At 41.7% G+C, this 18,375-nt stretch overlaps 1 protein-coding gene across 4 annotated transcripts in view; it reads left to right on the top strand.

The window, feature by feature from the left end:
* Positions 1-18,375, top strand: part of neto1l (neuropilin (NRP) and tolloid (TLL)-like 1, like) — a 184,120-nt gene that overhangs the window by 149,523 nt on the left and 16,222 nt on the right. For all 4 annotated transcript variants that reach the window (XM_036935149.1, XM_036935146.1, XM_036935147.1 and 1 more), the window contains exons 7-8: positions 1-201; positions 12,794-12,907. The exon at positions 1-201 is cut by the window's left edge and continues 28 nt beyond it. In XM_036935149.1, coding sequence (XP_036791044.1) covers positions 1-201; positions 12,794-12,907 — 315 coding nt within the window. The remainder of the gene's footprint in view (positions 202-12,793; positions 12,908-18,375) is intronic.

The raw sequence follows: 18,375 nt of genomic DNA, 5'->3' as shown, positions 1-18,375 counted from the left end.
TGCAGAACAGTAATGAGTGTAAGCGTAACTTTGTGGCGGTGTACGACGGCAGTGCATCCGTAGAGGACCTGAAGAACAAGTTCTGCTCTACGGTGGCCAATGATGTGATGCTGGTGTCCACCACGGGGGTGATCAGGATGTGGGCCGACCAGGGAAGCCGCCGGAGCCGCTTCAGGATACTCTTCACCACCTTCCAAGAACGTAAGGGACTGTTGATAGTATATGCATATGCGTTCACACACACAAATGTGCTTGTGCACACACACACACACACACTAATATCCTCTTCAAGAAGCCATACAGTAAAGACATTTACTGGAACATTGGGATGGGGGAGGGTACAGATCGGGTACATTAATGTCCCCCACCCCTACCTCTTATACTGGACCCCCTAACCCTATGTCTGCAGCGTTAAACAGAAAATAAAAACAACCCAGCCGTAGTCTATCTTTAGTGGCGGCTATTAAAGAAACACGGGCGTGGTCGATTCATCAGCGCGTTTATGGCCGTGTCCATTGAGAGAGAGAGAGAGAGAGAATGGGCTTGGGCTAAACCGCTGTGGGCAGAGGTGCAGTCTAAGGATCTCATTTACTTTTATGAGCGTTTAAACAGCTCCTCGTGACTGGAGAGGGAACGTTCCATTAGGGAGTGTATCGCCACAGGGCTGTTGCACTGCAGTGTTAAAAGGGGATGAACGAAGTATCAGAGGTAGGATCTTCATTATCTGGCCATTCTTGAATGAAAAGATGTACAAGGATTAATCTTATTTTAACGATCGATCCTAACCTGTACCCTTAGGACAATACCAAATGGGCACACCACATCATTTCAACATGGATAATTGGGTAATATTTGGTTGAAACGTTGATCAATGAGATTACAACCTGTATTCATTCACTAAAAAAAGCAGCCAAAAGTTAGTTGAATTTCTAGTGTGTTATCACTACACTTTAAACCATCTAAAAGCACAACCAAATTCCAATGGAAATACAATGTCAGATAATTGTTTTTTTTTTATATAACAGATGTTATCACTGTGCTTGATGAAATAAAATAGAATCTCCCCTGCAACAACCTATGCATGCTATCTTGAACATGCACATGTTGTAGGATTACATAATAAGAAATGTACCGTATAGTTACAGTAACCTCAAAGTGGTATTCATTTTAAGGGTGAATGTTACATTAGTTTGTAAGATGTACTGTATTTACTGTATTACAAATGTCATATTGAATTGTGTTTGGTTGACAATGCAACCATATATCAACATTTAAAGGAGATGTACTGCTTTGATCTGAGCCAATTATCTGATCATCTGAGCCACTGGCTGAATCCCAATCCCATTCCTTAACTTAGAGTTGGAAACGTGAATCCAACATATTATTTGTTAACATGTTGACAAATGAATAGGCTATTTCTTGTATTTAAAAAGTTATATTTAATTGTCAATGCAACCAAATGTCAACATTTGAAGGAGATGAATCTTCTGCTTTGATAGTTCCATCTGTGAAACGGACTTCCTCCGGCTTTAATTCCAGTTTGTCTACAAAATAATAATTGTTAATAATATGTTGGATTCATGTCTCCATCTCAGCCAAAAATCTAAGTTAAAGAATAACACTAAATCAAATCAAACTTTAAATAAAGTTGGATTTGATTTAGTCCTATTCTTTAACTTAGATTTTTGGGATGTGAATCCAACATATCAATTTTAATTTAATTTGCAGACAAACTGGAATTAAAGCCAGAGTAAGTCAGTGGCACAGATGGAACTATCCAAGCAGAAGATATTTGGTTGCGTTGACAACCAAACACAATTCAATATCACTAAATATCATTACATTTGAAATCAACCAGAGCTTGAAACCCTCAGCCTATTGTATTGTCTATTTTTAGTTGAATTCTGGGTTGAATTGAAACAAAAACCTGTTGATGACATTACAAATGCTATATACACTAGGTCTAGATAGCATCATTGAGGATGTATGAGTGATATAGTATGGTCACATTTCCACGTAGATTTTCAAATGATGTTGATACAACATTAATTCAACTTGTTTGTGCCCAGTGGGTAGCTTATGGGCTTACTGCTTGCTCACCAATGCTGTCCTTTGTAATGTGGACATCTAGTGAGTGACTAAGTCTTCTCACCCTGTTCATGATCCATTCATAAGGGAAACGCTACAGTACCTTAGATAGACTGTCTGACTCTGTCTATATGAATGTGGTAGTGATGGCATGTCATTCACACCATTCACATGCAGCTGAGATTCTTCCTTGGAATGATGTATTACAGTAACTGAACTATCTTGGCGCGATAGAGAGGCAGTGTGAGGGGGAGAGAATGAGTGGGGGAGAGGGAGGAGAGCAAAAGAGAGAGAGAGAGAGAGAAAGTGAGTACTCACTGAATCTCAAAATGTGCTTTTCCCCCAGAAACCATAGTATTCACATCCCCTCTCAATTCTGTTTGAGAGCTATCATAGCTCACACGCACGTACACAGACAGAACACAAACACAGAAAGGAGAGATAGATATATACAGGGGTGAAAGTAAACCAATACGGTCCGGTAAGGCGCCCCGGCAAAAATAAATAGTGAGGGTACGCCGTACTGGTAAAACATGAGCCTATCTCAATAATTCAACCAAAATGTCAAGGAAACTGTAGGCTATTACAACATTATTTATCATGACTGCATGTCAGCAGCATTAAAAATGAGCGAATGGACTTGAAAACGGGTGGTATAGGCTACGCTCCAAAATGCATTGTGGTTCAAGGAGAACACTGACATATTTTCAAGGCAGAGATGACTAGCCGAGACTGACGCACACAGACAGCTGAAGACGCATCAATCCAGGCTAGTGCAGACATAATGACAGTCGCCGAATATCATTACATTTTTTGGTGTTTTAACAAATATTTATTTCCATGTATCAAATGGCGGCTGTACAGAGCACTGTTTTGCTGCTGGAATTCATTTATGAGTAATGGAACGTACCTGAGTAGCCTACATGAGCCTTTGATTGTTTGACAATCAGATTAAAACATCATGACTGGTTGTGTTTATGCCACATTAAAACGTAATACATTTTAGTTAAGTTAAATGACTTCTAGGCCCAAAGAGATCCTATTAAATGAATAGGGATTGTATATGTCATTCTATGACTAGGCCCATTTTGTGTGTGCACACATAGGAGGTTCCCTGTACCATGAAGAAAGGACATCTACTTTCATCCCTGGATATACACACTAGAGAGAGAAACACAGACACCCATCTCCCATTGATTGAGTAGTTTAAATTGACAGGGGAGAGAGGTTTTCACAGTGAGGCCATTGTACTCCTGCTGAGGATGATAGGGGGGATAGAATGGAGGATGACTCAGTGGCTCAGCTCAGTGTGAATGAAAGGCACTGAACTCTCCTTTTAAGGTACTCTCTCTCTTTCTCTCCCTCTCGCTCGCTCTCTCTCTCTCTCTCTCTCTCTCTCTCTCTCTCTCTCTTTCTCCATCTCTGTCTCTCTCTTTCGCTCTCTTTAAATACACATACAGATCTGCATCAGTTACAAAAGTGTTAGATTGGTTTGCATGTGTTTGTGAGTGTGTGTGTCCGTGTGTGTGTGTGTTTAATGAATAGGCAGTGCAGTTGTTTGTGTGCGAGTCCGTTTCCTCTTTGTGAGGCCTATCTACTGAATGAAGCCAGGATGTGCCGTTTCCCCGGCAACACTGCTGCCTAAGTCAATCAACCAATGCCTAGCAATACCCTGAGCCAGAGCTGCATTCAGAAGCGCAGAGCAAAATCATCAATATCATTTCAACATGCAGGTACCACCAGGCAATATGCAGGTACACCAAATCTACTCAGCAGATACTCTCTTTGAGCTGCATTCCCAACCTCTGTGCAACTCCGTCTAAACAGGCTGGTACACCAACTGCCAACCAACTACGAAGGTCCATAGATACTATCTGGCTGAATAGGTAAAAACCTAAAACAGCACACTCATGACTGAACACTCCTTACACACTCTTTGCATATGCTGACATCCAGAAGAGGCAGAGAGACAGAATGATGAACAAGAGAGAGAGAGAGAGAGACATTCCTGTTATTACCCAGCATGCAATTATACCTAGGGTGGGAGATGTGTGTGAGCGACAGCAGAGCTGTCAGCCTCTTCATGCCTCGTCAATTCCTAGAGTCCCCTGGGACGTATAGATCTACATCCTCAGTGGCTTCTCTTCACATGCCAATCTCTGCATTCAAACAGACATTGAGATGTCTGAGATCTGGCGTTTATGAGACCGCATATGTATGTAGACATATGGGTCATCCACATACAGTGATTGTCTTATACATTGATTACTTTCCTTTTTTGCAAGGTATATAAACCTATAGACATACCGTATATCAATCTTTGGTTGATTTGTGACTGGGTACAGTTGAATCCATATGTTGTGTGCTTAAAGCCACTATATAGATGATCTGGTGTTAATTGGAAAACATATGCATATACTGTAGGACCATTCAGATGTTGTCTGGGGAAATCAAACAAGGAGAAGTATATATATATATATACACACTTCTCCTTGTTTGATTTCCCCAGACAACATCTGTTTAGTCACCCAGCATCTATAGACATGGTTTTTCTCCTTCTGCTTCTCAAGACATAGACACTAATGTGGTTTCCCAACAGTAAGGCTCAGATCAACATGGCAGTGTTGCCATTGTTTATAAAATGTCAAAATAAACATGTCTCCAACACTGATATCACACTCACAAACTGAAATCCTACTGTATGTGTGTACATTATACAACTAAGAGTGCCTAAAATATCACATTTATCTATTCATTGTAGGCTACACATGAATTGCAGCAAATTAGTTCCTGTTTCAGGCATGTCTTTGGTCAGGTTCACGTGGGTCAAACAAAAACACCCTAATTATTGGTTGACAATAGAGTCTCCCACAATGCAGGTGATGGCTGCAGGATGAAGCTGGTGGAGAGCAACTGCAGAATCATGCAGTCAACTGCCTGATTTCTGTAAAGTTCATGCAGTCGACCTGTAGAAGCAAGTTTTATCCCCAGAATGCAACACACAATAGTCCCCCACTTCTCATCTGCTCGAATACATCCATTGTCTATTATATTGACAGGATAGTCAAGTGACCTCTCTAACAATGGAAATACAAGTCCTCAAAAAAAGAAGGCAGGCGGGAGGAGGCAAGATCGTATGGGACCAGCCTAGCCAATGAGAGGGCAGATACGCATGTGAACAACTTGCCATAGAGATAGAGGACTTATCTTTGTATCTGTGCCATTATAGGTAGCCTGGCAGGTAGGTAGCCTGGCAGGTAGCTTGGTGGGTAGGAGCATTGTGCCAGTTGTTAGATCAAATGTTGAGAAATGTTGTTAGATCAAATCCCTGAGCTGACAAGGTATTATGCCCATTATGCCCCTGAGCAAGGCAGTTATCCCACTGTTCCCCGGGCGCCAAAGATGTCAATTAAGGCAGACCTACGCACCTCTCTGATTCAGAGGGGTTGGGTTAAATGAGGGAGATGCATTCAGTTGTACAACTAACTAGATATCTCCCTTTCCTTATAGCGTCTGTGACAGCATTGACATTCTAAAGTAGTACATTTTCTTATTTTTCATTGGCTGATTGCTCCCAACTTATAGGAATCCCCACCCAGTTGACTACTTTAAAATGGTGGAAGCCCTCAATGGCAATGTACATGCTAAAACGGGTTATAGCCATGATGAGTCCTCTGTCTATCTATCTCAACTCCAATATAAAGTCATTTCATTTTCGAAGTTGCCGAAATGCCACGTGCGTCCACTTATTTCAGTGCATTCGTAACAGCCTAACCATTACGAAACGTATATTTGATAAACTAAGCCTCACATACCAAATTAGCAAATTCGACATTCTCATTGAACTCCATACAAAAACCCCTCACTTCGTGGGCTTATTTTTGTGGAAAGATTTTGGGCTGAGTAAAACCTCTCGATTCTCATCTTCCTCTCTGAACCAAGCTTCCATCAAAAAGATGTTGTTTCATTGCAATTAGACCTATGGTTTTGAAGTTCGTATAAAGTGCTCCTCTGCAGCAGACTGAGCTAGAGGACTTCCGAGCTTTCAGTTGGATGTCTAGTGTATTTCATCAGGCCACTTTATTATTATTTAATTTATGCCTGGGGCAGTGGGGGGGGAGGCTCCTGGGTGGGGAAAGGGGCACTTTTTTATTACAAAATGTCTGGGAATTAATTTGGCTGCAGATGAGTTTGGATCCACCTCTTCATAAAGTCAGCTGTGGCCCTGTGGAGCAGTGGGAGGCTACTGAGTGTCGTTGGGATGGTGAGGGACAGCACCTCCCCCTGGTGGGGAGAACTGGCACTGTGTTCAGGAAGAGAAGGCTGAATAAAGTAAGCCCCAGACACTGACCTACGGACAGTCCTGCATTTGGGCCCGAATGGTTAAGGTTAGGATTGGAGAGGCCCGGTGGGGACGCTTTAAGGGATGTACTGGTGGGAGTGTAGGGGAAAAGGAGAGAGAGGCCGCTGTAGGCAGACCTGGCACTCAAGAGAAGACAGGCTATGTGCACCCTGCCCACAGAATTACGTGGAAACTGAGCTGCACTTCCTAACCTCCTGCCAAATGTATGACCATATTAGAGACACATATTTCCCTCAGATTACAAAGACCAACAAAGTATTCGAAAACAAATCCAATTTTGAGAAACTCCCATATCTATTGGGTGAAATACCACAGTGTGCCATCACAGTAGCAATATTTGTGACCTGTTTCCACAAGAAAAGGGCAACCAGTGAAGAACAAACATCATTGTAAATACAACATATATTTATGATGATTTATTTTCCCTTTTGTACTTTAACTATTTGCACATCATTATAGCATTGTACATAGCCATAATATGACATTTGAAATGTCTCTATTCCTTTGAAACGTTTGTGAGTGTAATGTTTACTGTTCATTTTGATTGTTTATTTCACTTTCTTTTTTTTTTTTATCTACTTCACTTGCTTTGGCAATGTAAATATATGTTTCCCATGCCAATAAAGCCCTTTAAATTGAATTGAATTGAGAGAAAGAGAGAGAGAGAGAGAGGAAGAGACGTAGAGGGAGAGGGAGACAGATAAAGAGAGAGAGTGAGAGGAGATAATTCATTCTAATTTGAGCTGTTATTATTCCCCTGGGATCAGTGCAGAGATGAAAACAGTCGTCCATCATTCAGGTAATTCTGCCCAACCTTGAGCCCCTCTGTATCAGACAGCAGCCTGTTTTAATGCCCAACGCAATGCATTATTTTCTGTGTGTGTGCGTGTGTGTGTGTGTGTGTGCCTGACCACTTCCCCATCCACAGCCAGTAAATAATCAATGTTTAAACACAGCCATCCATTATGTTCACCCATCCCACATTCTAATGAGTTTCAACAGTAGACAGGGAGGATGTAGTGTGAAGTGCTGCTTCTACCAGTCTTCATGCTCCACTCCTGATGAATGGCATGACTTGGGGCTAGGACTGATATGAAATCATCATGCACTAAACCAGAACGTGCATGTCTAGAGTAATTGAACATAATGTATATGTGGTGGACTTTACTGCATTTTAATAGTTTGCTCTTATCCAATGTGCACTCAGGAGTCAGCTGTAACCCTTACATCACTACCCTCTGTTCTGAGTCAGTGCAGGGAATATTGAATGTTCAGTTTAAACTATACCACTAGAAACAGATTACTGTTATGGTGCAATAAAGATGTATTAAATCCCATTGAATTACATCTGATTGAATGGAGGAAACTGTCTTGGCTTGGTGTAGCCGTTTGATTAGTCAGTAGGTCTGTTCATTACACTGTGGAGGCCACGGTAGGCCAGTGCATTAGTGTGATTAAGAGGGGAGGTGTCTCCTGTCTCTGAAAGTCACCTTGCTTGTTTAATTACCGGTGTGGTGATGAGGCTGCTAACACATTACCTGAGACTCTATAATTGGATAACTCACTTCCTTCTGCCTCGATGGCTCTGTCACTCTCCAAACATCTCTTTCGCTCTCTGTCGCTCTCTCTCTTCTCCTCACATCTCTCACTTTTCTGATTTTTGTCACCGCCTGTTGTCACGGATACAGCTATGTATCACACTTGCTCGTACACAAGCACTAATGGATAGACATACACACACGCACACCGTTCATTCTCTGCCAGTATCAACACACAGTCATAAAACTTGCCTCTTTTAACTTTGTGCATATCTCCGTATTGGCATCGATGCATACATAGTGTGAACATTCAAGTTAAGTTATGTATACATACAGTATCTCTGGCCCTTAAGGATTCAGGCCTGGATGATTACAACGTGTTAGTCTGACATCTCCAGCATGTCAAGGTTTTCTCTCCAGGTGTTTCCTTTCCCGTGTAGTTAGATAGATAGCTTTAAAAGGAACACTCCCAGAGAGATTACTATGCACTGCCTTGTCTCATCACATTTCAGAAGAGGAGGAAAGATGAACATTTATGAAGAGCAGATGGGTTCAGGGCTGAGTAATGCGCCTCCAAATTCACCCAAATCTGTAGCATCATAATACTATACCAGGAGCGCAACTTTGATTTTAGAAGTGGGGGAGGGGGCATAACTTGGCAGGAGGTCTGGGGATCCTGACATTTTTGGAGGCATCTAAAGTTCATTTCCTGCACTCTAATATGATCCAGGGCCTTCTAGCCGTCTCTGTTTAGAACAACAAAAAGTAAGCAAGAATGCCCACAGTCATCAAGCTAAGTAAGATATCATTATTGAATATAAGTTTAAGTGATTGATAAGACTGATCAATAACACTAGATCAATGATAATTCAATAATCATTATTGTGTTGCACCTTTAACCAATAACCAAATGAACAACAAGTAAAGTAGAAAGACGTAACTTTTGTTTGTCTTTATTGTGACATCCTCTATGTAACATTTCAGCCAGACCACCAGGCCAGCCCGAGCTGCCTGCAAGCCCGAGCTGCCTGCAAGCCCGAGCTGCCTGCAAGCCCGAGACCCACCAGTCTAGTCAATAACTCAACCCTCTCCACAAAACAACTTCCTTCTCATCTTTTGGATAACAAAAAAGTTGAATAAAAACACACATACAACACACATTAGCACACAGAAATAGCACGTTCTCCATATCATTCACATCATAAGCCTAATAGTACTGTAGAGCTCTTTTTGCACACAACTTAACTGGGTCACCCCATCCTGCCCCTAGGGGTCCATGGCCCTGCAGAGCCCCAAACACAACACACCCCACTCAGCTTTAGGATCTTAGTGAAAGATTCCTTATTGGTTTCAGGTGTGTTAGTCCAAGGCCAGAGTGACAATCAACAGTACAGCAGACCCCCAGGGCCAGGACTGAGCAGCCCAGCAGCTAGGGATTGCCTAAATAGGTATCCCCCCGAAGTTTTCAATACAGACTCTTTTGTTCGTACAGTATTCCATATAAGGCATCCAGACCTTATGAAAGTTGCACAGTATACCCTTAATCTTGTAATAAATCAAGTCTAGTGATACATAACTTGACATTTCTGCCATCCGTTGTGGGAGGATAACCAACCTGCATTTCTTAGCTGCTATAAATGCTAGGTTACACAGATTATTCTGAGAACAGTCTCTAGTATCAACATTTCCAAACAAACAAAATTAGGGAGAAGGAATAATCTGTAGATATGCTGAGATAAAATAACATACTCTTCCAGAATTCAGACAGCATTCACAAGACCATAACATATGCAAATATGTCCCCTTTTGTGTTTTACACCTCCAGCAGAAGAATTTAATTTCTGAATGCATGATAATCAGTTTCACTGGCATATAGAATGTTCTATGGATGGTCTTAAACTGCAGTCATTTATGTCAGATTATATGAACATGACTGGGCATTTTAACAAATCTGTACCCATTCATCATCATCAATAGTGCATCCCAGGTCTTCCTCACGTTTTCGTTTTACATGTTTTGTGTCATTGGGAAAAGCCTCTATCAACCCTTGATACAGTTTGGAAATCAACTTTAGATGTTTGTCAGACTGCCTTAAAGTAGTTTCAATCTTTGAAGCTTCTTCCTTATCCAGTGTTTGCTGCACAGAGAGAACAAAGTGTTGTTTGTATCTGCAAAAGTTCACCTCTGTGCCGTCACAGACTGGTCTTCCCTGGCTTCCTGACCCTGATGAGACCACTGTCATCATCTGGCCCTGCTCAGATGAAGCATTACAAAGAATTACCTTGGTGTACATTTATAAATTATATTATCCAAGAATAGAATCAATGGTTCAATAATTGAAATGACCATTATTCCCAGATCCCAGACTGTAGCCTTCTTATCAACTCAAGATGGAACTTTGTATCATTGACTGATATTGTTAATATACTGCAACATTCACCTGAGACTGGTCTTCCCTGGCTGTCTGACCCTGCAGGGAAATCTGTCACCATCTGATCCTGCTAAGACATGATGAGCACAGTGTTGTGTACTGACTGTGCACCATGACAGTGAAGCCTGTAGAGCTGTTTATACAGAGTCAGTGTGAAAAAGTAGGGAATTAGCTAGGGAAACTGACAGATCAATAGGATTACATTGCTATACTGACTGACAAAATTCACATTGCGCAGAAAAAACATCAGTCTTCAATCATTTGGCCGCTGGTTCCATCATTTAATTCAGGTCTAGTGTAATTGAGGAAAAAATAATAGCTCAAGTTAGTTAGCATGCTAGCTAGCTATTGCTATTGTTAGCCAACTTTTGGCTAGCTCTAGCTAATGGTACAGTGCATTGCGAAAGTATTCGCCCCCTTGAACTTTGCAAACTTTTGCCACATTTCAGGCTTCAAACATAAAGATATAAAACTGTATTTTTTTGTGAAGAATCAACAACAAGTGGGACACAATCATGAAGTGGAACGACATTTATTGGATATTTCAAACTTTTTTAACAAATCAAAAACTGAAAAATTGGGCGTGCAAAATTATTCAGCCCCTTTACTTTCAGTGCAGCAAACTCTCTCCAGAAGTTCAGTGAGGATCTCTGAATGATCCAATGTTGACCTAAATGACTAATGATGATAAATACAATCCACCTGTGTGTAATCAAGTCTCCGTATAAATGCACCTGCACTGTGATAGTCTCAGAGGTCCGTTAAAAGCGCAGAGAGCATCATGAAGAACAAGGAACACACCAGGCAGGTCCGAGATACTGTTGTGAAGTTTAAAGTTTAAAGCCGGATTTGGATACAAAAAGATTTCCCAAGCTTTAAACATCCCAAGGAGCACTGTGCAAGCGATAATATTGAAATGGAAGGAGTATCAGACCACTGCAATTCTACCAAGACCTGGCCGTCCCTCTAAACTTTCAGCTCATACAAGGAGAAGACTGATCAGAGATGCAGCCAAGAGGTCCATGATCACTCTGGATGACCTGCAGAGATCTACAGCTGAGGTGGGAGACTCTGTCCATAGGACAACAATCAGTGGTATATTGCACAAATCTGGCCTTTATGGAAGAATGGCAAGAAGAAAGCCATTTCTTAAAGATATCCATAAAAAAGTGTAGTTTAAAGTTTGCCACAAGCCACCTGGGAGACACACCAAACATGTGGAAGAAGGTGCTCTGGTCAGATGAAACCAAAATTGAACTTTTTGGCAACAATGCAAAACGTTATGTTTGGCGTAAAAGCAACACAGCTGAACACACCATCCCCACTGTCAAACATGGTGGTGGCAGCATCATGGTTTGGGCCTGCTTTTCTTCAGCAGGGACAGGGAAGATGGTTAAAATTGCTGGGAAGATGGATGGAGCCAAATACAGGACCATTCTGGAAGAATTCATGATTGTGTCCCACTTGTTGTTGATTCTTCACAAAAAAATACAGTTTTATATATCTTTATGTTTGAAGCCTGAAATGTGGCAAAAGGTCGCAAAGTTCAAGGGGGCCGAATACTTTCGCAATGCACTGTACATCATCAAATGTACTTCTGTTGAAACGGGACAAAACAAAGGCTACAAAACATTTCCATACACACTGTTAGATACTGCTACCTGACAGATAGCTAGCTAAAGTCCAGCTAGCTGAACTGGCTGTGGTAGCTACTAGCTAGCTAACTAGCTATCAGTCAACTAAAGAGTTGCCATTTTCTGCTCTGCTTGCTTTTACAACATTTCAGAATGTGGGAGGGGGGCTCTGATATTGGTTGATGTTGTGGATCATTTTTGCTCTATTTCTGATGCCATTGATTTTGTGTAAGATCATACACGGTAAATGGCTGTTTGGTGTGCTATAGAGTACACTCCTTTCATTTAAAAAGAACATTCATCCTTGACTATTTTAACAAAGCAGATACTGTAGATGGACACCATCTAATACATAATGATCACAAAAATGGAGAGCCTCTGTCCCACAGTTGTTGAGCAATGTAATCAATTGATTCCTATAATCACAGGTACACCAAATACACCACTCTTTACTCAGCTGATACTCACTTAGCCGCATTCCCAACCTCTGTTTAACTCCATCTAAACAGGCTTGTACACCAACTGCCAACCAACTATGAACACTCATGACTGAACACTTCTTACACACACTTTGCATATTCTGACACCCAGAACAGGCAGAGAGACAGAATGATGAACAAGAGATAAGTGGGAGGGGAAGGGAGAGAGTGACAGGCCTATTATTACCCAGCATGCAATTATACATAGGTTGGGATATGTGTGTCCTTGTTAATTGTTGTTCTGTCTCCTGTCATTGCAGCTCCATGCGAGGGGGATGCCTTCTTCTGTCACAGTAACATGTGCATCAACAACACCCTGGTGTGTAACGGCATTCAGAACTGTGTCTACCCCTGGGATGAGAATCACTGTAAAGGTCAGAGGTCAAACCCAGGCTCGGTCCAGAATTATCCACTCTTGATTCCATGCATAACTGCAAACTTCTGGCATACTCAATCCTTTGGTCCTCATCATTCAACTGCATTCAGAATATACAGTTGAAGTCGCAAGTTTACATACACCTTAGTCAAATATATTTAAACTCAGTTTTTCACAATTTAATCCTTGTAAATATTCCCTGTCTTAGGTCAGTTAGGATCACCACTTTGTTTTGTGGAATGTCAGAATAATAGTAAAGTGAAATGTAATGTGAAATGTCAGAATAATAGTAGAGAGAATGATTTATTTCAGCTTTTATTTATTTCATCACATTCCCAGTGGGGCAGAAATTTACATACAATCAATTAGTATTTGGTAGCATTGCCTTTAAATTGTTTAACTTGGGTCAAACGTTTTGGGTAGCCTTCCACAAGCTTCCCACAATAAGTTGGGGGAATTTTGGCCCTTTACTTCAGACAGAGCTGGTGTAACTGAGTTAGGTTTGTAGGTCTCCTAGCTCGCACACGCTTTTTCACAAATTTTCTATAAAATTGAGGTCAGAGCTTTGTGATGGCCACTCCAATACCTTGACTTTGTTGTCCTTAAGCCATTTTGCCACAACTTTGGAAGTATGCTTGGGGTCATTGTCCACTTGGAAGACCCATTTGCTACCAAGCTTTAACTTTCTGACTGATGTCTTGAGATGTTGCTTCAATATATCCACATAATTGTCCTCCCTCATGATGCCATCTATTTTGTGAAGTGCACCAGTCCCTCCTGCAGCAAAGCACAACATGATTCTGCCACCCCCATGCTTGACGGTTGGGATGGTGTTCTTCGGCTTGCAATCCTCCCCCTTTTTCCTCCAAACATAACGATGGTCATTATGGCCAAACAGTTCTATTTTTGTTTTATCAGACCAGAGGACATTTCTCCATGTGCAGTTGCAAACCGTAGTCTGGCTTTTTTTATGGCGATTTTGGAGCAGTGGCTTCGTCCTTGCTGAGCGGCCTTTCAGGTTATGTCGATATAGGACTTGTTTTACTGTGGAAAAATATACTTTTGTACCCGTTTCCTCCAGCATCTTCACAAGGTCCTTTGCTGTTGTTCTGGGATTGATTTGCACTTTTTGCACCAAAGTACATTCATCTATAGGAGACAGAACGCATCTCCTTCCTGAGCGGTATGATGGCTGCGTGGTCCCATGGTGTTTATACTTGCGTACTATTGTTTGTACAGATGAACGGGGTACCTTCAGGCATTTGGAAATGGCTCCCAAGGATGAACCAGACTTGTGGAGGTCTACAATTTTTTTTCTGAGGTCTTGGCTGATTTCTTTTGATTTTCCATGATGTCAAGTAAAGAGGCACTGAGTTTGAAGGTAGGCCTTGAAATACATCCACAGGTACACCTCCAATTGACTCAAATTATGTCAATTAGCCTATCAGAAGCTTCTAAAGCCATGACATCATTTCCTGGAATTTTCCAAGCTGTTTAAAGGCACAGTCAACTTAGTGTAGTCTGACCCATTGGAATTGTGATACAGTGAATTATAAGTGAAAAAAATCTGTCTGTAAACAATTGTTGGAAAAATTAATTGTGTCATGCACAAAGTAGATGTCCTAACCGACTTTCTAAAACTATAGTTTGTTAACGAGATTTGTGGAGCGGTTGAAAAATGAGTTTTAAACTTCCGACTTCAACTGTATGTATCGTTCAATCATCCTGTGTGTCTCTCTCCCACCTCTCTGGACTTCACTGTCTCCACCTCTCACAACTCTCTCCCTCTCCACATGATCCACATTAAATCCCACGTCAATCCGGTCCAATCCACTGTGTATTGACTCATTGTATCCAAGGTATGTCCCTCTCAATACATGCATATCCCACAGAGGTTCCTTCAAACTCAACTAATATAATTCCATCCCGCCTGATCCATACCAGAAGCCCAGGATTACCATGTATTTTCCATACACAAGCATTCAGCAGAATTCCCTTTGTATTCCTGTCGACCTCTCAATCCATACCTGATTCTGGTTCACACTTCCTCAATAATATATTCTGTTCTACTGATCCCATGTCATGATCCACTGCCAATACCGCTCTATCCTCAATAATGACAAAGTCCTTAGATAATCCAATGCTTCTGATTGTATTTCCTGAACTCTGTCCCTCTCAGCTCTTTCCTGATCTATAGTGCTTCTCTGTTTTCTCAGTGTTCTCTATTCACTCTCTGTTTCTCCTATTAGATTCATACCACAAGAGGCTGGTGAGCGGGGGACGGCTCATAATAATGGCCAGAATGGAGTGAATGGAATACTATCATGTGTTTGATATCATTCCATTCCAGCCATTACTATGAGCCCATCTTCCCCAGTTAAGGTGTCACCAGCCACCTGTGATCCATACAACCCCTTCCTCTTTATGTTCTTGGTCCTCAGGGTCAATCACAGACATTGTACTGGTAATTCATTCCTTCCTACTTTATTACCAGAATTCTGTCCCTCTCAACCTTCTCCCCAACTCTCTCCTTATCTCTCATGCTTCCATCTGTTCTTGTAGCTGTCCAAATAGATCCATACTATGATCCTTAGGTCTACCTCCGTATCCTCCGAGCTGCTGGTCAATCAATACAGCCTGTGTTCCCACAGACTGACTGCTACTGGGAGGAGTCGAGTCTAGTGGTTCTAGTGGGTTGGTGCACATGCTATTTATACCATCATGACCCTGCTAATAAGGCTGTATGAATGGTTCCTTTCAGCTCCTTTAGTTTAGCAGGCTACTCCATTGGGAGCCTTGCTGGTGACCCGAGTTCGAACCCAGGCAGCCGCCAAACCTGTCCTCTCGATGCACTTTTGTCCCTCTGTGTAACCCTGGGCAGAGCCCAATGACAAACAACAGCAATTTACAGCCATTGTTAAGCCTGTGTGGGCTTATTTCTCACCTTCTAAGCCTCCGTCGTCCTTACAAGTTCCTAGTCTTGAAAATCTGTATCTGTCAGCATCTTGTCCGGACATGTTTTTGTGCTGCTTAGCTAGTTTCCAGCTCTTCCCCCCTGTCCCTGGTAATATATAGCTCTTGCCTGCATATATACCTTCATACACACACACACACACAGACACACTCACAAACACACACTGTAAAAATGATACACACACACATACCACACAAAATGTATATCCATCACAGTGTATACATTAAATGTCAGCCCTCTCCCTAATGGCAGCTTCTATCCACATTGTTGGTGTTCTGTGCTCTTTGTAAGCTCTCTGGCGGAACGGCCTTAACTCCTTGACTGCTAACCTTTTCACCCAGCTGCTGTTCATCAATAACATCTTGATCTTTATCTTGTGGTTCATTTCCTCTGTGTGTTGGGAATCATCTTTGCATGTTAATTGTGATGCATCCATTTGCTGGGGTGTGATCTTTTACAAAGGTCTCGCTGTGTGTGTGGGGGGGGGGCATAAACAAACAAAAATCCGCTCACCAAAAGGCAGCGTTTCTGGTGGGCGTAGACTTTAAGACTTAAAACTGTCCTACCTCACTTCTACCAACACGTCTCCTGCACTAGGGGCGCTTAAACTATAGACCACTTTTATTCTACCCGCATAAATGCATACAAGGCCCTCCCTCGTCCTCAATTCGGCAAATCTGACCATGACTCCATTCTCCTGCTTCCTGTTTACAAATGAAATCTCAAACAGGAAGTACCAGTGATGCACTCAATACAGAAGTGGTCAGACGAAACAGACTCGAGGCTACAAGACTGTTTTGTTAGTAGAGACTGGGAAATGTTCCGGGATTCATCCAATAACATTGAGGTATTTACCACATCAATCATGGGCTTCATCAATAAGTGCATAGACTTGTATATAGTATAAACTGGAAGTAGAAGCCTAAGTATTGATGTCCATTAGTTTACTCCAATTAGGGCAGGGATGGTAGAGGAAAAATACATTTAACATTTTTAAAAAGATATATATATATACATTACATTGATGGAAGCCACAATCTATCTGCAATATTAAAGCTGATCTACCCCTTAAAAAATGTATAATAATAATAATATGTGCATAGACGATGTCATCCATACAGTGACTATAAGAATGTATATAAACAAAAAAAACATGGATTACGGGCAATATCCGCGCTGGGCTAAAGGCTAGAGCTACCACTTGCAAGGAACGGGACACGGACTTGGAAGCATACAAGAAAGCCCGCTACGAGCTCTGATGAGACATCAAACATGCAAAAGGACAATATAGGAGGAAGGTGGAATCCTATTACACCGACTCTGACATTTGTCGTATGTGGCAGGCCTTGCAGACGATAACGGATTGCAAAGGGAAGCCCAGACGTGAGAAACGCCCAGACGTGACGTTTCCCAGCGATGCAGAACTCCCAAACGAGCTAAATCCCTTTTATGCTCGCTTTGAGGAATATAACACTGTGCCTTGGGTGAAAGCAGCTATTTCACAAGGACGGAATACCAGGGTGCTTTCTCAAAGCATGCACAGACCAGCTGACAAGTGTCTTCAGGGACATTTTCAATCTCTCCTTGTCCCAGTCTGTAATCCCAACGTTTCAAGGTGACCACCATTGTCTGTTCCCAAGTGTTCCCAAGAGCTCCAAGGTAACCTGCCTAAATTACTATCACCCTGGAGCACTCGCATCTGTAATTCTGAAGTGCTTTGTCCATTAAAATAACATCAAATTGATCAGAAATACAGTGTAGACATTGTCAATGTTGTAAATGACTATTGTAGCTGGAAACGGCAGATTCTTTATGGAATATCCACATAGGTGTACAGAGACCCATTATCAGCAACCATCACTCCTGTGTTCCAATGGAACGTTCTGTTAGCTAATCCAAGCTTATCATTTTAAAAGGCTAATTGATTATTAGAAACCCTTTTGCAATTATGTTAGCACAGCTGAAAACTGTAGTTCTGATTAAAAAAGCAATAAAACTGTCATTCTTTAGACTAGTTGAGTATCTGGAGCATCAGCATTTGTGGGTTCGATTACAAGCTCAAAATGGTCAGAAACAAAGAACTTTCTTCTGAAACTCGTCAGCCTATTCTTGTTCTGAGAAATGACGGCTATTCCATGCGAGAAATTTCCAAGAATCTCGTACAACTTTATGACCTACTCCCTTCACAGAACAGCGCAAACTGGCTCTAACCAGAATAGAAAGAGGAGTGGAAGGCCCCTGTGCACAACTGAACAAGAGGACAAGTACATTAGAGTGTCTAGTTTGAGAAACAGACACCTCACAAGTCCTCAACTGGCAGCTTCATTAAATAGTACCCGCAAAACACCAGTCTCAACGTCAACAGTGAAGAGGCGACTCCGGGATGCTGGCCTTCTAGGCAGAGTTCCTCTGTCCAGTGTCTGTGTTCTTTTGCCCATCTTAATCTTTTCTTTTTATTGGCCAGTCTGAGATATGGCTTTTTCTTTGCAACT

This window comes from Oncorhynchus mykiss, chromosome 11 (genome assembly GCF_013265735.2).
Source record: "Oncorhynchus mykiss isolate Arlee chromosome 11, USDA_OmykA_1.1, whole genome shotgun sequence".
In the NCBI taxonomy this organism is placed as follows: Eukaryota; Metazoa; Chordata; class Actinopteri; order Salmoniformes; family Salmonidae; genus Oncorhynchus; species Oncorhynchus mykiss.
The sequence above is the reverse complement of the archived record's forward strand: the minus strand, read 5'-3'. Positions and strand labels throughout refer to the sequence as shown.